This window comes from Paralichthys olivaceus, chromosome 18 (genome assembly GCF_024713975.1).
Source record: "Paralichthys olivaceus isolate ysfri-2021 chromosome 18, ASM2471397v2, whole genome shotgun sequence".
Lineage (NCBI taxonomy): Eukaryota > Metazoa > Chordata > Actinopteri > Pleuronectiformes > Paralichthyidae > Paralichthys > Paralichthys olivaceus.
Genome location: NC_091110.1, coordinates 13,659,286 through 13,682,369, shown reverse-complemented (window position 1 = coordinate 13,682,369; position 23,084 = coordinate 13,659,286). Strand labels below are relative to the sequence as shown.

Sequence of the window (23,084 nt, the reverse complement as noted above, 5' to 3'; positions counted from 1 at the left end):
AAAACAAACATGTCCCTGAAAAGATAAGTGGAGAAAGAGAAATGGGATATGAGCTTTTTGTAGCTTCTAATGAAATTCTTACATTCTCTACATTCTCTTCATTGTATAAAATAAACCTCTTTGAGAGATGCTGCCAAGAAGAAGGGAATGAGGAACGACAATACACAACAGCACCATTACGGTCATGCTGACATGCCTGACACCATTTCCCTGGTGTCCTTTGTTCTAATAACCGTTCGGCTTTTGTCTCGCCTGCTGCATAGTCCTGCATTAATGAGACATAATGCAGGTAATATCTCCAGCAGGCTATTTCCTCCTGATCGTATCTATATGGGCTGTGTGTGTGACATATCAGTGGCATCAGTGCATGAACACTGATACCTTTGACGAGTTATTTGTCTTTCATGTTTTACGGCAGCTCTTTTGTGTGCATGGTGCGTTTCTGTAGTAAAAAAATTTAAAAAACTAGCGTGGTGCTTGTTTGGAATCGGCCCTTATGTTTCTATTGAAGTGGCCTCTCACTAGATCTTCCTTGCATTATTTGCTTGTTAATTGCTTTAGCGGTTGGCTTCATAACCCCGAGGATAGGTTGTTCAAATCTCATCAAGTCGCAGGTTGTAAGCAGTTCCATTTATTTGTGAGCTCAACTTTAGAGAGCTAGACATTTTTTTTTCTTGTTTTAATTACGAACTACAGGATGCTATTTAACGAGTGAACAAGCAGGTTTATCTGGACGTGTCTCAAGCAGTGAAATACAGGGTCCTCCTCTGGCTGCAGGGCACGTTGACTGCAGCCTCCGCAGTCCTGCCATTTGACCTACCCCTGTATCTTTTCTTCACATCTTGATAAATGGTCTCCACACAGGCACAAGAGTGTCCAACCTTTGCCTCTGGACCTGATACCTGAAGGGGGGGGCAGTATAACTATAATGGTTCCCGTTGAAATGTCTCTTCCTGTTTGTCTCTCTTTTTTTCCTGACTTTAAAGTTTTTGCTAGATGAAGCACACAATCCAGCTCTTGGTATTCTGGCTCATTTCACATTTCCCCTGGTTTCTGTTACTGTCTTTTGCCTATTTTCATCTTTTTCAGTGAAAACATTAATAGGATTATTTTATATTCAATTTCTGCCAATATCTGAATCTCTTTCAGCTAAATCTTAAACACTGGACCTTTAATTTGATTTGAAGTTAGATCACAAAACCCTAAACATGGCAGTCTGCTGTAGCAAAGTTTTAAGGTCATAAGTTTTCACGATCAGTCACACCAATTATTTAGGCTTCTATACCAGTCAGCCCGTTTGTAGTCTGTTAAAGTCTCTTGCCTCCAACATCGAGCACAGTAACAATTTTCTCCTGCCACCAAAGATGAAAAGAAATATAAAAAGACAGATGAGGAAATGAGGTGTTGTTTCGTTGGAGCTGAAATATGAATAGCAAACAGGGAGGTTTATGTGGAAAACCAGGACATGGAGAGAAAATACACAAGACGTCAACATCGTCGTTATCCATCAAAATTCAAGCATTTTTATCATTTCAAGAAGAACAAAGATCACACTGTTCTTTATCTCTCTCCTGTCTCGTATGCAGAAAGATGATTCTTCTCAGCAGAGGTGGTTAGAGAGAGAGGTCTATGAGAGCGTGACTCTGCATCCATTCTGTTTATTTTGCAGCACATGGTCCTAAGAGTTTCATTATTTGTGAGTGCTGGTGTCTGCATGTGTCTGTTTGTCAAATTCATTACCACACACACTTTTGCAGATGTTTTTCACTAGATGGAAACATTGTGGGATTAGTAAACAGTGTCGCTGACCAAGGGGTTGGGGGAGGGGGGGGGTCTTATTAAATATTACTGTGCGCATGTTGCTCAACTGCAAATATTTTAAATGTCAATAGCGCCGACTAAATATGCAGCTCCACTGCTTCTTGTAAGGTTTAACAACTAACAACCCTCACCCTGAGTTTTGTGAGGGTAGATCACATATTGTGATTGACTCTTGAGTCCAGTTGCTCCTGATGGCAAGTACGACTACGACAGATTATTTGACAGAGGGGGGGAGAGAGAGAGATAATGATAGACAATGACAGGCTGCACATTTCTTTTCTCAGTAAGAGTATGATGCTCAAACTTTAAGAAGTAAAATAAAACTTTAAACCTGGAAAATCTGAACGTAGCAGTCAGTGCAGTCACCACAAATAAATCAGTGCATCAGAAAACAGTGAAATGTATTAAAAAACATATTTTCGGTTCATTATGAAACTGTGGTGGGACAATTTAGACCATGGTGAGCCGCCACATTCTAGGTAATTGATGGGAAACATTGAGTAACCCAGGAGCACGCCACAAGCAACTCAGCACTAATATAACACACAGGCTACTCACACACTCAAACAGCCATTCAAGTGTATTATGAATGTTTAAATATGATGAGTCTGAAATAGCATTGGTGAGGAAAGCATGCATGAGACCAAATATACCTCACCTAGGAATAGAGGAAAATCAACACTGGAGCTCAGAAATAACTTCCAAATAACACACAGACTTCACTGCCAGAAATATCTCCCATATTTCTCCCTGCTCCTGTCTTTGTGGATTTGCTTCATTGTCTGCTTCACTGGAGTGCACAGAGACGTCTGTAAGTTTGTTGGTTAAGAGAATGGCTGAGGACGACGTGTGACAGAAGGGTGAGAGCTGGAACTAACGCACGGAGCAACAAACACATGACATCCTTATCTCATGACGGGTCCCTCAGCACCTTCCCCTAACATGACATAACATGAGATCGCTCCACTTCTCATCAGAAAACTAAAAACTCAAAATGGAGGCGGTACGCAATCCAACCCTGGAACAATTAGCTGATTAATCAATTAGTTGATTGACAGGATATCAATGATCAAGCATTTCTCTGGTCAATAATTAAACAGAAATGCAAAGCATTTCCTGGTTTATATGTGAACATTTGCCACTTTGTTTATAACATGGCAAACTAAACATATATAACAAGTTTATACATGTGTAGGTGTATATAGCGAAATATTACTTTGCTTTGAGATAATGTTTTCTTCACGCGTTGGCTGGAAGCTTGTTCTAGGGACTGGACCCAATTCTTGTTGGTTATCGTCAAACCACAGATGGTTTTTTGAAGCAGATTATTCGATTTTGAGTTTCTAACTCTCTGAAAATAAAAAAGACAGATTGTGTGTTTTATAATTCATAATATTATAAAGTTCCTGCAGATTTTAATTTTGGCTATAAAGTTAAATATGTGCTACAGTTATATTGGTCCTGACCAGAGAAATAAAGACAGTGCATGATAATCTCATTACAAAGATGGAAATCAGAGGCATTATGAAAACAATCTCCTACAGCGCTAATTAGCTCTCCCTGGTTTTTGTCAATGCTTTCTCTCCCGTCACTTTTCCCATTCCACTGTTCATCTCATTTGATGGTTATCGGATGAGAAAGGTGTAAATTGCCGCTCAAAAGCAGCCTCAGCAGATTGTGCAGCGCTGCCATCACTCCTTCATCTTTCAATCATTTTCCATCCCTCGTTTCTTATCCTCTGCCCTTTCATCTCTGCAGGGAAAACAGGATGTAATCACCAGGAAGGAGAAAGACTCGGGCACACATATAGCAGGTGTAGGTGTGTGTGGTAGTTTTCCCTTATGCATAAACTTAGTAAAATAAATTCAATAACTCTGGGGCCAGACTGAGGCAATCGTAGTGTGTGTGCGCGCGCAAATGCTAATGTCCATGTCCAGCCACCGCAAGCATTAATGAGGCAGGGCCAGTTCCCCCCCCTCTCTCCTCTCCCTCTCTGGAGAAAAACACACAATCACACTTTAATGGTCCACCAAGATGGTGTGAAAAAGAGAGGAGCAGAAAAAATGGCGAATGGATACCATTGGGAGGCAATGAGAGGAGATGGAGGGTGTGGATGCAGAGAGAACTGTAATAATTGGTCAGTGTGGGCCCGAGGAAGACGAAACCACAGGAGGATAAGTGAATGGTTAGATACAGGAACACGAAGCATGTGAAAATGCAGTGCCCATAGTCGGCTGCAGTCCCAGTGGGAGCCAAAGGAGAATGGGTTTACTGTCCACCACACTTTCCTGTTCTCTAAATTTAGGGCTTCATTTAAGCTTGTGTAATGATATTTTTAAATCATAACGTGCCCTTTATTTAGTATTTTTTCTCATTATTCTAACTAAAGAGAAATGAAAAGGAAAGTGTCATGAGAGGAAAACAAAGCAAGGGAATCGCTGGTGTTGTTTGTCATTGAATTGCTCTCGTAATGAGAATCGAATGGGGGCTGGCACGTTGTTATTATGGTTCTTGGCAGGGGCGTCAGTGTTTGTGAGCATGCACTATAATCATGTGCGTACAATCCCATGTGGCCAGTACATGTTAGAGCCTCCCGGTTAGGATGGTTGGCTGTAAGCTAACTGACAAGTGCATAGACACAGACACTGTCACTGCCAGGTGTGTAAAGGAGGTAATAGTCAGTGTGGCAGCCCGGCTACCAGCGGCTTAGCGAGCCAGAGCTGGGGAGAAAATGAGGAGCAGCCTCAGGTGGAGTCTGTTTGCCTGAGGGGCCAGCTCAATATCTGCCGTTGTTGTTTATCCGATTCCCCTCTGTCCCCTCGCACGGCTTTGCATTCTACAAACAGTTTAGCTGTTTACCTACTTTACTGGCTTTCCTTGTCCAACCTGCTCCTGTTCACGATGCTTTCCAATTCTCTCCATTTTTCTCTATCTTGTCTCAAAACACTCACTCGCATCTCCCTCCGTCCCGCCGCCCCCCCTCTGCAGCTTCACCACAATTTAATCCCCCTGCAGGTCTCCTCCAACAGAGACCAACAATCACATGTGTGTTTATCCTCTGTGTCTCCTGACAGGATCCAGATACTAGAACCCTGGACACACACAGTCTCAGGGTGGTGAGATACTCAGCATATGATGAAATATAGGTTTTAAACTCCAGGTAATGAGGCTCTTGACGCTAATGTGTTAATTTTGGAAGCTGTTTCTATAGCCCCAAGACAAAAAGCCTGATTCACTGTATTATTCAGATTTTTTGTTAAATCTAATAAATTAATCTAATCCGGTTTGATTAAATCTTGATAAAATCCTGATTAAATTTGAAATACTAAAAGTGAAGATCAAGTATGAGCATTTTAATCTAATTAGTGTTTTGCTGCCAGGCCCATGATTACCTCTGCCAAATAAATAACGATTTCATTGTTGTTAGCAGGATTACTCAAAAACTACTAACCTTTTGGAGTGCAGCTGGATAAATGGGCAGATCCAGGATTTTTTATTCACTTTCTTTAAAATGGTGTGTTTTAATAGTTTAAAGCCTTTTTAGCTCTTTAATGAAATGATCTCATCATAGGCAGAATGATCTGCACACTCAGTCAAATATATATATACAGTATTGTTGAATAGATGAGTATTTCATTGATTAAATCCACACTATTTTATTTCGCCACACTTGCTTGAATGGGACAAACCCTTAATCTATCAGACCTTTAAGAAACCATCTTATACACTCTGAACGCACACAGACACACTCAGCTCTATAAAAGTCATTGCTCTGGTTTTAGTGTGACCAAATGCGTCTGTGTTCTGTCAGTGGCGATACTGTTGACATTTAATGTTGTGAATAGGAGCGTTGTGTATCTGTTCACCTCGGCTTGCTCCGCACTGATAAAACTGGCCTATGTTTTCATAGCAACACCACATGTTTGTTTTACTGTACAGAGCCTGAAGATGAGCTAAAGGTAGAAGTCACAGCGAACCTCAATTTACTTTATACCCAATAACAAACTTGTTAAATTATTCAGAAGTTTATTTTAAGTGTCTATAGTCCCTCTGCATGTTTTTTTCAGAATAACCTGATTCTCACCTCTGACTTTTGTTCACTGAGAAGAATAAAAGTCACACACAAAGTCACACTATAGTGGAAGGAGCACTCGGCAGCACAATGGTTCATCTCTCGAGGCACTAAGCACTACACAATGTAATTTTAAATCCCTTTTTCTCACTTCCTCCCTCTGTGCTGTTCATCCTGAGGTGAATGTGAAGTGCTGCACAGATTAAAGCAGAAGTCCCATTGTAGTTTTTTCACACTGCTCCTTGTATGGAGTAGTTGGCAATGTCTTATGCCTTCATGATTTTGAAATTAAGGACACACTGCCTCATTAAAAATATATAAGAAATTACATGAATATATTTTACCATATATACTGTGCACTTAAATCATCAAATATTCTCTTTTGACTTTAATGAAACCCACTAATGTTGCTTTATTATCTAGGAAAGAGGAAAGGATTCTCATGTGTGTTAACTAGTTTGCTTGTGTATACGTGTGTACACACACACACACACGTATGTGTCGGAGGGTGTGTTAGGCGAAAGTGTGTAACCCAGTGTTGGAAAACAAGTAGACGTTTGTATTACCTCCCCCTCCCTCAGACCCCTGCCAGCTCATGAAAAATGAATGAAGGCCTGTGTGTGTGTGTGTGTGTGTGTGTGTGTGTGTGTGTGTGTGTGTGTGTGTGTGTGTGTGTGTGTGTGTGTGTGTGTTTGTGTGTGTGTGTGTCCATGTGTCGATCTCAACATAGGCTGATTAGCCAGTCTGTCAGATCTTCTACTCAATGACAGAGACTGCACCCCCCACTGAGAAAACTGTGTGTGTGTGTGTGTGTGTGTGTGTGTGTGTGTGTGTGTGTGTGTTATTAAATAAATCTACATCTGCTTGTGTTGTTTATCTGCTCATGAAGAAGCAGCATTGAAAATGTTCCCTGAAACTTCCTCCTGTAGTTGTTAAGGAAGCATTAACCTTTCCTTCTTCTCTTCTCCGTGTTTCTCCATCTCTTAGAAGTAGAACCTCTCGCAGAGTGGTGGCCAGAGTTACAGAAGAGCACATGACGAGGGCAAACGGCTTCACAGAAGCATCCTGACCGGTAGCCTTGCTCCTGCACCCGACCACGCGCCCTGCAGCTCCAGCGAGCGGGCATCAGAAGGAAGGAAACGTGCGACCGCTCCTCCTGCAGGCATGGTAATGTGCTCTCTTTCAGCAGAGTCGCTGGTGCGAGTGTGTGTGCTTCTTGGGTGCGGCCGTGCACATTGATCCACAGTAATAAGGAAACAGCCTCCAGGCTGTGGGTGTTGAGAGTTCAATCTGATAACCCTGCACTAGACATGACAACTAAGTGTGCAGGTCAAAGAGAGAGACAGAGGTAGATGCCTGATAAGAGCCGGTGCAGACAAGAGTGTGTAGCTTTGCAGTGTGGTTTTGGGAGAGTGGACATCAGCTGAGATATATATGTTATCATAGAGGAAATCGAAGAGGGAGAAGACAGAGGAATGAAAGAGATGGAGGCTGTTAAGTGGGGAAAGTGAAGAAAGACATGGAGGGTGATGTTGAAAAGAAGGAGAGTGGAGATTATAAGAGGAAGTGAGGGAGCTATTTAATTGCTTGGTTGCTTGGTTATTCATTTAGTTTGTTAGATGTCTTTCTTATATGGTCACTAAGAATCTAATCTCTATAATATACGTATATTCCTACAGCAGGATAACTACCTCTGCCAAGGAGGTTGTCTTTCGTCTGTTTGTTTGATATTTAGCAGGATTATGCAAAATCTAAATGACTGATTACCACTGAACTTAGTGGAAGGATGTGATAGTGATCAGGCAAGAATCAATTACATTTTTGTGCAGATCCTAATCAGGGGTGGATCCAGGATTACTTTTTTCACTTTTAAATGGGACATTTTTTTACATATTTGTTGATTTCTCAGTAAATAATTCATGGATTTTGATGAAAAAATATTTTGGAGCGGGCTGATCCAAATAAAAGATCTATTGAATTTAAATATGGTTTCTGTTGGGGACTGTTGGGCCTTGGCAGAGGTATGCACTGTATTGAGTGCCATGCCAAGTTTAACCACTGAGTTTGTTAGATCTCTTTCTTCTTACTTGGTCGACAAACAGTGAATTTGTTCTGTGTAATTGGAGGATAACTAGTAATTAGGTATGAAATTAAACACCTGTTTTCATTTGTTATATGTAAATAAGATGGAAAGATGACAAATTAGTGCAGAAATGACTAAACCTTTCTTCACAAAGCAACACTAGAGTCTTGTTATGTGAGGGAGAAGATACAGGAGAAAGAACAAGTGCTGTTCTGGAAGAAGAGGAGAAGATGGCTCCAAAGATCAAAGAGAGCAGTGAAGGATAAGAAGTGGGGGCAGATAAGACCATTATAACATAAATGATGTACAGAAACATGAGGGATGAAAAGAGGAAAGGATATGGAAAGCAAAAAGGAGAAGCAGAGAGTGGAAAAAAGAGAGAACGGAGGTGAAAAGCTGAGAGAGAGGAAGCTAGAAAGGGGGGATGCGAGAAAGGATTGATTAATGGTCTTGGCCTGTGACAGTAGGAGCTTTTCCCCAAGAGATGGGGGAGAAGAGCAGAAGATGAATTATTAAAAACTAGAACAAGAGGAAGGAGGAGGAGGAGAAGAAACGAGCACAAAGAGGAAAGGAGTAGAAGAGTGGTTTGTTTGGGAGGATGGGACAACGCAGGGAGGAGGAGAGGAGGTGGGGGAGGAGCAAAATGAATGACGGAGAGAGATTGAAAGAAAACAAGACGTTGCTGAAGGTGCTGAGGTTGGACATTGCAGAAGAGGGTACATGGTGGAGCTCATAAATAACTGAGGGTAATGAGACGAGTGTGTGTGTGTGTGTGTGTAGCAGCAGCTAGTCTTCAGTTATGGTGATGCAGCAAATACTGTGGGTGACCTTGGTGAGGGTGTCACAGCGTAAACCGCTTCTTAAATCGACTTTGCTGTGAGCTCTCTGCTTTTAATGAATACACATGTGCACAGTATGACTGCGTCTCAATGCGCATACATCACATCATTAATTTTATACTTTTTTTAGGACACATTGTTTTGTGAGAGTGTGTTCTGTAATCATTTTGTTTTTGTTTTATTATGTTCTGGTAGTTTTCCTCATCCAGACGCACCTAAACTCAATAATTCAATATCCAGAAACAATATGCAATATCGGCTCATTTGTTTTCAGCAGTTTGGTCATAATATTCTGTCGGCAGGGAATAATTCTTTAAAACCACAATGACACATTACTGGAAGCATAGAACACAGATAAAAACTTCATAAGACATTTTGTCAGTCTAATCAGACTTTACTGATTAAACAAGTTATCCAACCTAATGTTCACAATGCTAACAACATATTAAGATACTGTGAGTTGTAACTTCACAGCTTCCGAGCTGAAGACAGAAGATCATTCTTTTCTTCTGCAGCTGCCTGCACCAATCGCAGACATCTTCACCAAGCAGACAGCACAATGGGTAGAAGGATTTTACCCCTGGAGAGCAGTTCGAAAGTAATGAGCGCTTACTCCGCAATTAAATCTGGGGTATGAAATGTCATCAAGTGTTCTGCACACTGACAAAAAAACGAAACGAAACTTGAAGGCTCTCAGTCGAGCACAAACCACCTCCAAACCCAACAGCCTTCTTGAAGTCAATCAAGCTGCGACAAATTGCACACACTCAAGAGATCACTTCCCTAAATATGCCTGATTTTTTCCATGAATTATTCTGTGGGACTTTGGTGAAAATGTGAAAAAACACACAACGTTAAAGAAAGAGGGAACACTTCAATGGGTTCTCTCCTGGCCCGTGTCCCATCCTTCCACCAGGTTTCGTGTTTTAATGTTTGTGCCATCATGCTGACAACCACACAAACCAAACAACACACAAACTGACAAGGGTGAAAATAGAACCTCCGTGTGTGAATGTCATTCCTGCTGATACAAGACAGGCTTGGAATTTCACAGACACTGATGACTTGTCCTATACGTTGTCCTTCATTATAGTTTTTTTCCATACATCCCCCCTGTTCTCTTTTGTTTATCAGCTTAGTTGAAAAGTCAAGTTTGGCACGGGCGGCCTGTTTGTTGTTTTGCCGCCAGATTATGCAGCCACAAGGACGCCATTGCTGCTATGTGTTGCTGTCATGTGTGTGACTGAGCGCATGTGGTAATTTAAAAGACAGCGAGAGAGAAACGGAGAGAGGGAGAGAATGCACAATAGAATAGGATAGCGGATTGTGGCAATCCGGCCTGCCAAGCAGAGTGCAGATAAATCACAGGATGAATTTTTAATGAAATCTCCCCAAGGCTGCTGAATGTTACAGAGACGCCACAGGGTTCTTTTTTCCAGCTTTGTTTGTCCCATCACTCCCTGGCCTGTTTTTGATGGTTTTTTAACTTTCTGAATTTTAGTTTCTCTACGCTTCAATAAAGCTGTGTGACTTTTACTCAAACACCACTTCTAAGGTGATTTTGCCTGGTGTTTATCGCTGGTGTGTTTTTTTTAGTAGAGTTTTGCTATGTGGGAGCTGTGGCCTGTTTTGTCAGCGTCGGCACAAACATACCTTTGTCTCTACAGCAGCTGGCTCAAAAAAATATTACAATCCTGTTTCTCTTCATCTTCCTCCTCATATCTCATCTCCTTTGGCCGATTCCTCACTTCTGTCGCCCTTATTTGTTTGCTTTCTCCACATCCTCATCTCTTATTCTCTCTGCACAATGCCCCATATTGCGTGTTTTATCCTCCAAGCACTCAGCATACACTTAAAGCTCCCGTCTCATTAAAAACACAAAGACAAGTGCAATGCTCTGAAATTATAGCGAATAAGTTATTTTGCGAAGGGAAACACATCTCGTGCGAAGGCACAGGTGTAAGGTATCCGTCAATCACAGCTGATATTGTTCCGGCGAGTCTTGTCCTTGGTGTAGGGTCATGAAATTTGTAGCAGATGGTCACAGAGAGACAGGAAGAGACAGGAAGCGGCTGAGAGAAACAGGACATCACTGGACTCTGCTGCTTCTGAAGGGAAGTAGCTGCCACTGACAGGGTCTCAGCATGACACCTCCCATGGTGTTTTACTGCAGAGCATTGAGCAGAGGGTGATGGATGGAAGTAGTGGATCCATGCATGCTGTCTTTGCTTGTATGTGTTTTACGTGTCTATGCCATTCGTACCTGTCGTTTGCAGGTTTTGTTTTGAATCATTTGTTGGGCTTCTGCTCGTGTCGATGTGTGTGCACGTTCGTTTCGTACACAGCGGGTTGTAAATGCTGTGTAATGTGGTTATGTAACATGGACCTGCCAGCTGGTCGGCCTCAGTGGACCGTGAAATGGAATGTAATTGGTAAGTGTGTGGTCTAAAAGCTCTATTCAACAATGGCATAAGAAGGCATACACACACACACACAGTGCATGGTGGGTGTCAGGGGCTTCCAGACGTGCATGCCTGTTGCTGATTCCTTGGTAAGTGAGAAGAAACTCAGGCAGTGGTGTTTTTTTGTGTCTCCTAAAATGATTCTGTGTATTTTACACTTTTATTCCGAGCTTTGGTGGATTCACTTTCGTTGGAGCAAGATGTTAAATTTTAAGCTCAAACCCGGATGGTACACTTGGAATGTAAAATGTAAGTGGGGGCGTCCAGGTTGTATTCCACACTTGATTATCTAGACTGATATACGCGTAGTGAAAAAACATTTCAATGAGGACGAACAAGTAAAAATAAATCAGAATGATATTAGATTTATTGTGAATAGAGAAATTGACTTAGACTCCAAAGGCTTCCTTTGAATTAGGTGATTTGGATAGAAGGGGATTTTCCGTGGAGCTGAGAACTGAGCATGGTGCTAAAATTAAGGCTGAATCACTGGAGGGAGAGAGAACATTTAAAAATTTGACAGCTTACAGGTGATTGGCTCAAGGTGAGTGTGTTAGGTTGTAATTGGATGAGAGAAAATGGTGAAACGCTAACGGGAACTGTGCTGATCCTGACTTTCACTCACTACTACTACTGCTATAACTAATATAGCAGCTCAATAGAAAGTTGTTTGTGTAATGTGTCAGCCAGTGAGGGAATTTGCAGGATAGTTTTGTGGGATTTTTTTTTTTTTGTGGGATATTTTGCAACACAAGCAGTGATGCACTCAGGCAGGTTTTAAACAAACCCCAGAAAAAAACAGATAAGGAGAACAATTCAGCCATTTGATGTGTTTACTTATAGTTTTCCTCTTAAACATAGTGGCTCATTGTGTTCTGTTCATCCAATCCTTCATGTTCCTTGCCTCGGCAGATGTCGTTGTAGCAATGTTATTACATTTCTGCACCATATATTGAATTTGGAGACATATCAGTTTGGATTTTGCCCCTACAAGACATCCAAACTCAATTTTTCTCTTCCAAGGACCAGCGTTAGGTCAACCTGCTGTAATTAGATACAGTGTCATTGTGTGACACCGAGGGTTGTTCCAGGCATCTGGCTCGAGGTCCCTCTGTGACCTGACCATCATTTATGATTTATTCTCTCACTCACAGGCAAACTGTTGGACTGCTGAACATACTGTGCGACTGACCTCCAGATTGTGTGGAGGTCAGGGCGGAGTCAAGGACGGCCAAAGCGTTCTCTAACAGATTGAGTGCGAGTGAGCGTCTAGCTGAGCTACAGCCCTGATGATAATAATCAGGAGAGAACATAAGGTGCTTCAATATAGACCAGTTGCAAAATTAAAACTCTTTAAATCGGTTTTTCCAAAGAAAACTGCGATAACAACTGTTCATAATTCGAGAATGCACCAAATGTTTCTACATACCAGGGTGAATCTTTAAAACCCTGCATCAGTTTCTTTCTAGTAACTTATTTATCACGTCACTCGTCTAAACGTCATATATTGGGCCATTCGATTCCTGTCAGTGAGTCCTCTTTAACCGCTCTGATTTACATGGTGATCAGAGCGGCTGGGCAACAACTCCCTCGTGGTCGAGTAGTAGTGACAAACGTGCACGCAGATACATAGACACTCTGCTCGCTGTGTGGTTTATGGCCGCAGAAGCTCCTATTAGCCACGGCTCATAAAATCTGCGACTGTTGGTCTGTTAAACACTGCTCGGAGAGAGCACACACGTATAAAGATACACACCCATACACACACGTGCATTTAGATAAACATTCAGTGCGCACACATTTTTTTTTATACAACGCTTTTTGCTTGAGCTAAAATTTTCTCTGTGAAGAGAAGAAAATCATTGCATCACACTTGCAGACTGTAAATATCCTTCATAGCCCAATAAAGGAGTACTGCAGTGATTTTATGTTCAGTAACGTTGCCCATTATGGAGTAATCTGTCAAGTCAATCTTCGAATTGTTCGACAAACAGTCAGAATCCTGAGAAAACCTTGTATTTATTTATTTATCATTTATCAAAATAAATCTGGTAAAAATAAAGAAAATCTGGTCATATTTTCTACACCATTGGAACTGTATTGATATTTTTTAGTCATGTTTCACATGTTGTCCCTCTTAAAGAGGGAGCTTAATATTTTTGACAGATGCCTCATAACACTAATAAAGATCTATTGGAAACCGCATTTCAAGGTACAGCATAGTATTGATGGCCTGAACAAGTCAAATGAAAGAGTGGAGAAACATACCTCCTCCAAGGCTCAACAGCCCCTCAGGAAACTGGATTGAATTTATTAGATTTAATAGATTTTTATTTAGTCTCAAAACTAATAAATATCAGCCCCCTGAAGATGCTGGAGTTTTTCATAAAGATCCAACAATCCATCAAGAAGAATTATTCTAATTCTAATTCTAAAACATCTTTTCAAGGTACAGTGTATTGACGGCCTGAACATGTCAAATAAAAAATTAATCTACACATGTAATGGTGATCCAAACATGGTGATGTAAAGAAAAACTAAGCTACATTTACTATTTCATTAAACCCAATAGCTGCATATTCATTCAAGGTATCTTTATATTCATTCCTTGTCACTCCAGGGTGAATGGTTGAGTCCTTGAAGTCTCAGTTTTGGTGCCCCACTCCACATAGTGAGCTACACGAGCTGTGAGGCCGTGGTGATTGTGCAGCGCTTGTCCTCGATTCTGTTGATGGCTTTATCTCACTCACTCCGGTGAAAGAGAATGCCATCAGTTCAATTAGGAATAGGATGAAGTGTGTGTATCTGTGTGTGTGTGTAGGTGGTCCTTGGATTTCAAGTAGATTGATAGAAGCGCCTGAGCTACCCTATCCATACTGCGCCAAAAAGGTCATCTCTCTGCAGTGTGTGTGTGTGTGGCTGCCATGCTTGGTGTGTGTTTCTCTTTGTGAGTGTGTGTAGCGAATAAAAGGAAATGTGGCTTTCAGAGATAAGCAGCCCTACTTTGCAGCTTGTTGAAAGCAGCCTCCTCATGTTGAACCGGGTTGTGCACTTCAGGCCCCCCCAGCATAGCGTGATAACCGCTAATGATTAACAATGAACCTCGTCCTTCAGATTCAGGTTAGCAACTGATAATGTAAACAGGCCCTGGTGATCGTAATTGTTTTGATGTAATATCTTTATATTTCTAAAACAAGCTGGAGAAAAGCAATGAAAAGCACATCAGTGATCCAGGCAGTGAAAAAGTAAAAGGATTAAAACTCCAGTAACCGATATTATTTGGTTTGGGTCGTGTTTGGTCACGTTGGCTGGGCTTCTTCATTTTTTACACCGCACACGCCTGTTAATGTAATGCTCTCTAATTCAGTTGTGGCAAGAAAAAGTATGTGAACCCAGATCTGGTCCTAAAATGTGATCTGATCTTTATCTAAGTCACAAGTACGTGAACAAAAGGTGCAGAAGCTATTAACTCATTAATAATTAAAACCGGTTGTGTCATAATGGACACACCCATTAAACGTTCACAATGCTGCTGAAAAAATATATCCTGGATTTAATAACTGGTGGAACCTCCTTCAGAAACAATAACCTCAAACCAGCTTTTCCAGTATCTGTTTTTGCAGGAGGACTTTTTAGGGAACGTTCATCTACTGGACTCATGAACAGAGATGTGAACCGAAATTCCTTCAAGCCTTTCAAAATAAAATAAGTTTTGCTGTTAACCTCCAATCTTGTTTAATTGACAGGAAAGATATTTTTGGTAATTTTCACAGTCATTGTCAGGAGAGCGTAGGCATGAAGTTCAGGCAAGAATCGAACCCAGAATCGAGCCCATGGCCTCAGCATGAAGACTCACGTCTCTGCTCAGCTTTAATTCATTATGTCATTACGCAAGCTGTTCACACAATACATGTGAAAATAAGTATTTGTTCATAATTTTAATTTAGATTAAAATCTGTGCATGTTTCATACATAAAGGCAGGTCATTTCAATGGGCCTCACTTCGTTTATATGACCACGGATGTAGGTTTACACCATCATCTCTATACAGCCTCTCACTAACCCTGCTCTATCAGTTTGACATTAAAATTCAATTAGACTTAATGGTCAGATATTTAATTGATGCCACAAAAACAACCTCCCACTGAAACACTGTGATGGATGGAAAGATGTTAAAAGGTGTTTCCATATGAATGCGCAAAAGCCCAGGGCCCCATCTGTGAAGTATTAATTGCAGAGTACAAATCACAAAAGCCTCAGTTACACCTGCTCCTCTCCTTCATCGTTTTTTTTTTCTTGTTCCATTCCAACTTTGAATTCATCCTCCAGTCCCACAACCTTGCTTGTCCTTTTAAAGATTCTGCTTTGTTCCCATCGTCATCCTCAGCTGTCTTCCTGTCCTCCCATCTTCAGGCCACTTCTATTTCATGTTGTTTTACTCTCCTCTGTGATTCCTCCTCTCTGCTGATCTCATCCTTCAATGGTTCTCCTCTTTCCACCTCCTGGAGAGTAGGAAGGAGCAATTGAGAAAGTCTAAAGAGCCAGAATGTCTGATTGATTGAATTAGCACAGGTGGAGGAGAGGATATGAGTGTGGCAGTCAGATGAATTTCTAATAGCTGTGTGTACATGTGTGCACGCAAGCGTGTCAGGGTCAGGGCCATTAAAGGGGAGCTGTCGCAGAATTAAGAATTGATTCTTCCCCCACCTCCTAGAAGAGATACTGTGTGCATGATCACAACGAACACTCCTGCACAAACATGCTCGTGGGAAAGGAAGCGGCAGGCTCAGTGTTTTTGCTTTATGGTTGTGGTGTAAACGTACGTGTGGTGCAAATGTCTTGTTGTTGGGTGTGTGATAGAGTGAACTGTGTCCCCAACAGGGAGGCCGAAGCTTGATTTGATGGATTCAAGCTCAATCTGATTTTTGGAAGTCTATCATCAGTAGTGCCGCTGCTGTAGACATATGTGTGTGTTTGTGTATGTGTGTATTGGTGTTTGTGTACAGGTCGATTGTAATCATATAAACTTAATGTGATTTACAGAAATAACAACTTTGTTATTTCTCATTGTCCTTTCCTTTTCAGAGGTCCTTCCGTTCCTTCAGTAACGATGATCGCCATGTCATGGCAAAACACTCCACCATCTACCCCTCCTCTCAAGAGCTAGAGGCAGTTCAGACGCTGGTGTCCACTGTTGAGTGTGCCCTCAAACATGTCTCCGATTGGCTGGATCAGAGCAGAAGTGACGTCGACAGCCAACCAGCAGACAGCACAGAGGAGGATGACCCTGGCGATGAGCCCAGCGATGAAACTGTGGAATCCAGTAACAGCTGCAGGTAGAGTCGTACTAACACTTGATAGTTTTTCTTTTCCAATCAATAGAATGATTATTTAGTCCCTACTAAATGCTGGAAACACGATTTGACACAGAAGGTGACATCCTCTTCTTTTGTCACGCAATGGCTGGAGCTGTCTGATGTCAGATGCCACTCAGCTGATTTTAGCCAAAACAACCCGCTCAAACAGATTCTCACTTATGCTAGAGCTGTGCACCGCTTACAAAGACGGCAATTCCACCCTCGCATCAAACTCAGCAGTGATCCCATGTGTGAAAATGACTTGACTGATTCATCGCAGACCAGCAAGAAAAGTGGCAAAATTATGAAAATGCTTAAATAGCTTTTTAGTGCTAACATAGGCTAATAAATAGTTTTATACTCCATAAAGTAAATAGCCCAATATTTTTCATATACTCAGACACTGAAGTAAGACAGTTCAGCTCAGTCTCAGGCAGCAGAAGCATGTTTGGCTCTTGAGGAAATTAACTTAACTACTTGACAATGTCTCGGCAGAGTCGCCATGGTCAGCGGTCTTCATGAATCTTTTTTATTAAGGGTTCACTACTTCTCATTAAAGCCTTGAATTGCCTTGTCAGATCTTGTTTTGCAAAGCTGGCTCCTTATATTTTCATCTTTAACGGAGCTACTTACCAAACATTAGTACAACAGTAAAATAATGTTGGTCTTAAATGGAATCTTGATATTATGTTGAGCCAATTGAGTTTTTTTATTGGGCATCATGCCTGCAGAGTAATTTCATTAATTAGATGTGTCACAAAATTGTAATTATGATTAATTATGAAGTAGTAGTAATGACAGTGACTTATGTTAAGCCATTATTACATTAACAAGGTCATTTCCCTTTTATTTTCACTAAATCCCTGAGATCCAGGCATATAAATGAATTTAAAACAGCATTGAACTGTCTTTGTCCTTATATTTGATGTGAAGGTTACCTATGGTTTCTTTCCCTTTAACAACAGGGAGTCCAGCAGCGGTGGCGTGCTGTGTGGTGTGATGAGGATCGGCCTCGTGGCCAAAGGCCTCCTGGTCAAAGGCGACATGGACCTGGAGCTGGTGCTGATGTGCAGAGACAAACCCTCACAGACATTGCTGGACACTGTCTGTCACAATTTACCCACACAGATCGAGGTTAGAGACACGAACACACACACAAAACAACACACAACAACACACAGACCCAAACATACACACATGCACACATGCAGGCCCATAATGCTGCTTCCTGCTCTCTTTTGTTTTCTCTGGTACACTGATGCTGACACACACACACACACATTTACATCTTAGCCTCACAGTAACATCACGGTCGGACAAATTATATCCAAAAAGTACTATTTTTATCACTTAATCCTCTCCACTGTCGGAAATAAAGCTATGTGGATAAGCTTCCACATTTTATGAGTGTCTCTGCTTGTTCTTATAGCTCTGTCTGTGTGTGTGTAAGTGTAAAGAGGCGAGTCGTAAGTGTTGGCATAAGTAGGCAGCAATATCTGCAAGTGAGAAGTTGAGAGGTGTTTGTATGAGTCATGTGTGATTAATACTCTTGTCACTACGTCAGTGTCATGTTTCCTCATTAACAAGTCATGGCACAGAAGTGGAGCTCCTGACATTCGCTCTCACACACACACACAATACAAAACACACGCGTGCATACACACACCGCACAATTATTTATTTCTAATACACAAGATTAAACTTCTAGTTATTCCCCTCATTCTTTGGCTCGTCCTTAAGGCTCATTTATGCTGCCTTTACAAAAGAAAGGAGAAATGTCTGTTTCAAACAATGTTACCGTCGCTGCCCTTGATTTCTTTACGTTAGCACCGTCACTCTAACATAACAACCACATTTTGAGCCTTTAACATAATCTCTGTCTATCCCAAGCTTTAACCCAAATTTAAAACAAGTCTTGTCCCCAAAAATTCATTTTGAGTTCCAGATTTTTGGCAAAAAGGTGAGAGCACAACAATTAAAAATAATACAAGTGAATACACATGAATGCACTGATTATCCAATTTGTTTTGTTTGCATTCACACATATTAAAGGTGTATCATGTGTGGACAAGTAAGATTCTGATACTTCTCCTATTTAAGAATGTTATTTTAGCTCAGAATATCAGTAACATCCTGTGGCCAGAAATAGACCTGTTTAGAATTCAACAGTGAAATGGAATATCCAAGGCCGTTTTAATTTCATCCATGTTTTTGACTTAAATAATGTTGAATCAGTGATATCTCAGCAGGAGGCTCAGATATTTATTCCCTTCTTCTTTTCCATCTGTGCCACATTGTGACCGTGACCTCTGATCATCCACTGATGTCTGTTTGACACATGACAGAAGCTGACAGAAGAGAAATACGAAGTCACAAGCTCCTCGCCCGAGGCAGCCATCTTGGTACAAACTACGACAGAACCCAAACTCACGCTGAAGATTACTCTCACCTCACCGGCCATGAGGGAGGATGAGGAAGAAGAGGAGGAGGAGGAGCAGGAAGAGGAGGAGGAGCAGGAAGAGGCAGTGGAGAACGGGGAGGATGGAGAAGAAGAGCAAGAGGAGGTGCAGGAGGAAGTGCAGGAGGAGGAAGAGGAAGAGCAGGAGAAGAACGGGCAAGGTAGGAACTTCCAGACAGGAAAACAAACTGAAGCACACAGACAAAATCATTTTATATTGCAGATGTATTTTATTGTGTAGTTTAGATGTTTTTATTTTGCTTAACAAGAGGTTTGACCCGTTTAACTCATTCTGAAACAACACGCGACAGCTACAGGACACGCACCAGAGCCGAGCACACACACAGTTACTGTACAGTCTAGTAACAATCTTCTGTCCCCAAGCCTCCCGTCCGTTTTCATGGTTAACAGGAACTGGTTATAATTGGTTGTGGGCGGTAGGACAGGGAAGCAAGGCCAGCAGGTCGGGGAAATCAATAACAGAGCAGTAGCGAGCCGGCCATCCATCCTGTGGCACCCGTCCAACTAGACACTCAGGTCTCCGAGAGAGATGAGAGATAGCACGAAGGTTAGCCGTACATCACGCCACGTGCCACGGCAAGATGGAGAAGACCGCTCGTATTTTCTCTCCTCACATAGAGAAAAGCACACACACTCTCGAGAGGACACACACACAGTCATATTTTGTACCTGACGGATGAAGATACCAGTCACACTAGATGTCTGAGATTTCATCAGGCGTAGCTTGAGGTCCAGGGGGGTGGGGCAGTTTGTATAATAGGGTTATATCTTAAATAGGCAGATTGTAATACTTGTGCACATTAAAGCTGGGCTCAGACTACAGGAATTTCAAGTGGGTTTAACTCTGATTTTGCCTGGGTCGATATCCACGTTCAGCCCAGTGAGAAGTGGCATACGGACAAAACTGGGTCTGGTTATAAATGAGGCCTCAGAGCAGCTGAGTCTGAGCCCAGCTTAACACATTCGACAGGTACAAAAACCAGTGGTGGTGTTCAGTGTCAGCATCTCTTCTTAACACTGACTGATCCTGCCTGGGTCAGAACGCTGTTAACAAAATAGAAGAGACATAAAATATCCTCGAAAGACACAAAGTAACATAACAACACAATTCACACTGTGCAGAGTCTCAGTCAGCTGTGGATATCTGAATGTTAGATGATTCAATAACGCCTTCTAATTTAATATTCATCTATATATGAATCGATGGCGTAATAGTAATCTGTTTTAATCAGCCAGTGGTTTTATCTATGGCCACAAATTACATTCTGGATTTTGTGGTCGCTGATGGGAGGAGGGGGCTGTGACCGTAAATCAGAAGAGACCCAATAGCAAAGGGTTGTTTTTTCGTGTTTTTTTAATGAGACTGAGGGAGAAGACGGCGTCAGTGGCACAGAAGGAGATAATGATTAAAGCAGAGTGCTGACTCAGCGATTGAGGGAACAGTGGGAGGGCAAACGAGAGGAGAACGACTGTAATGATCCACAAGTAGCAGCAGCAGAGTTTTCAAAATGCATCCATGCCAGCTAGAATGCGATGCTGCCATAACGGCCAAAAGAGTTCAGTGAAAATGTTTGATGGATTTTCTTGCGTTAGTACACGTTTGACATTTCGAACCAATAAGTCAAGGGAGGGATTTTTTCTCTTTATGGGAGATTGATGTGGAAAATATTTACCTAGTTTGTGTTTTCAAAGAGACGCAGAGGGCTCTTTAGTGTGTTTGAGTTCACTCTCGATAGGCCCCCACGCATAATAAACACTCTATTGAAACCCCATGTAACCACACTCATTCATACACAGCCTCATCTGATTCAGCTCGCCTTGCACATCCCAGGCTTTGTGCCGGGTGAGAGCGCAGGAACTCAAAATAGTCTGGTGTGTCGGGCGACATGAATCAAATGCTTTGACATAAAAGTATACGAATGCTCCTCTTTTACCAACTCTGACTAAACCCTGCCTTGATTCCTCCTGTGTTGCGTTTGCCTCGGACTGGGTCAAACTATCTTAGAATTTTTTTTTTTTCTTGTGTTTTTTCAGTTTTCCTTCAGGAGCACTTGATTCTGTGTTTGCCCAGACAGGGTGTTGAATTGCTTTCTCTGCACCATTTCTTTACGAGCCTGTAAAATCAAGTGCACATTACGGAAAGAAAAAAAAAAATTCCTATTTTGACTCCTGCCTGGTGCAGACTGGATCAAAATAAATACAATCCTCTTCAAATACATAAAGGTGAGATTGATTTACCTTGCTGGGCACCTGTGAAAAGACTGGATGTGTCTTTCCAACGCCCACACACAGTAAATCAAACACTCCTTAGGTATTTGTTTGGTGTATGTCTGTGGGGGTGCTCTCCATCCCACAAAGTTGCCTCTTCTCTTATGACCCCGGTGGCTCCTTTCACCGATTTGTCAGCGACAGATGGATGTAAATTACTCAATCACCGTTAAGTAGCGTGTGTAACTTTCAACACATTCATGTGTAGTAGACGCAGCGCATCCCGTGTTACTGTGTGTCAACATGTGATGCAGTTAACACATGTGACTCTGATCGTGGTGTTGAAAACGATGCACCGTGTGCGTTTTTTACGAGCATTCATTGCAGATCTGTGAACCGTAGAGGAGAGGAACAACTTTGTGGCATGAAAAGCACCTTGTATGTACCAAAATATCCATGCATGTGTGTGTGTATGTGTGCACTCACAGGCAAAACGGCCCCGTGTTTGCACACCTCCACACGCGCACAACTTCAAACACACACGCTCAGATGTGACGTGTGTGTGTTTCACGTTCTCTATACCGGGTTGTTATTGTTTTGTGGCAGTGTTGGGTGCTGCTGCGCACAGAGTGGAGGCTGAGGAGGAGGAGGAGGGGGAGGTGCTGGATAGACACAGATGTCTGTTGGCCCTGGCAGCGCTGCGACACGCCAAGTGGTTCCAGGTCGGCACCCGCTCACTTCCTGTCTTCCCGCCCGATGCTTATTGTAGCCTGACGATTCAGCCAAAGGGAAAACACCATCAGCTGCAGTAACACTGTGGTGCTTCATTAAGCCCACTCACTTTAATCAAGAACAGATGCACGTAGTTATTAACATGAATTTGAATGTTTACATTTCTGTAATAATTAAATGCAATACATGATTTAATTAACATTTTATTTTATATCAATTTGACAAGATCTTGTTGGACATCATGAAAATAAAAATTGGAAATATTAAACATCACTTACAACACAAACGTTTCATTAGGCTACAAAAGCAATGGTTGATACTTGTTTTTCTTTTTGGCTATTATGTGAACCTGCCTGCTCTGTACAGTACGTCAGTGCTTCCCTTTGATCCCCCCCCCCCATACCCTTCCCCATCTGTCTCCCCCACTCACTTGTCTTACTAAAGCATTGTACACGTTTAGAGAGAAAACTCAGAAATTATATACAAATATATATATTTTTTAAATAATTCAGAATATTACCTCTGTGGGGATTTTCAGACAGATACAACCACTTCATTATTTTATGATTTCAAAGCAGGCTGTTAATTTTGTGTTTGCACAAATGCCACTTCTGCGCTCAGTCTCTCCCTTCTTCCCTCCTTCTTGCCTCCCTCTGCCTCTCCTGCTCCTCCTCTCTCCATCCCTCCATCTCTCTCTCAGGCCCGAGTGAACGGACTCAAGTCCTGCGTAATTGTTCTCAGGATACTTAGAGACATGTGCAATAGACACCCTGTCTGGGAACCTCTAAAAGGATGGGTGAGAGCTTCACTGTAATTACCTGTGCTGGAGTGTTAATCCAGTGACATGAAAATAAAAAGTTAAGCTTTCTTGAACTTGCGTGTTGTATACTCATCTGTGCTGTGTGTGATCTTGCAGCCCTTAGAGCTCATCTGCGAGAAGGCAATTGCCACCTGCAACAGACCTCTCGGAGCAGGAGAAGCCCTGCGCCGAGTCATGGAGTGTCTGGCTTCAGGCATTCTTCTATCAGGTA

At 41.9% G+C, this 23,084-nt stretch overlaps 1 protein-coding gene and 1 long non-coding RNA gene across 9 annotated transcripts in view; one reads left to right on the top strand and one right to left on the bottom strand.

Annotated features, from left to right (window-relative positions):
* Window positions 1-23,084, top strand: part of strbp (spermatid perinuclear RNA binding protein) — a 73,770-nt gene that overhangs the window by 33,724 nt on the left and 16,962 nt on the right. For 4 of the 8 annotated variants that reach the window (XM_069513443.1, XM_020081937.2, XM_069513442.1 and 1 more), the window contains 8 exons: window positions 4,896-4,981; window positions 6,881-7,060; window positions 16,363-16,613; window positions 17,600-17,768; window positions 18,980-19,253; window positions 21,928-22,043; window positions 22,754-22,849; window positions 22,970-23,081. In XM_069513443.1, the coding sequence (XP_069369544.1) occupies window positions 7,058-7,060; window positions 16,363-16,613; window positions 17,600-17,768; window positions 18,980-19,253; window positions 21,928-22,043; window positions 22,754-22,849; window positions 22,970-23,081 (1,021 nt within the window). In that variant the 5' untranslated portion in view covers window positions 4,896-4,981; window positions 6,881-7,057. The remainder of the gene's footprint in view (window positions 1-4,895; window positions 4,982-6,880; window positions 7,061-16,362; window positions 16,614-17,599; window positions 17,769-18,979; window positions 19,254-21,927; window positions 22,044-22,753; window positions 22,850-22,969; window positions 23,082-23,084) is intronic. The other 4 variants (XM_020081935.2, XM_069513440.1, XM_069513441.1 and 1 more) reach the window with 1 other exon arrangement.
* Window positions 20,428-21,947, bottom strand: LOC138405370 (uncharacterized). Its single transcript, XR_011239107.1, has 2 exons — window positions 21,808-21,947; window positions 20,428-21,227 (listed from the first exon to the last, which is right to left on the bottom strand). It is a non-coding gene; the product is annotated as an uncharacterized lncRNA (long non-coding RNA).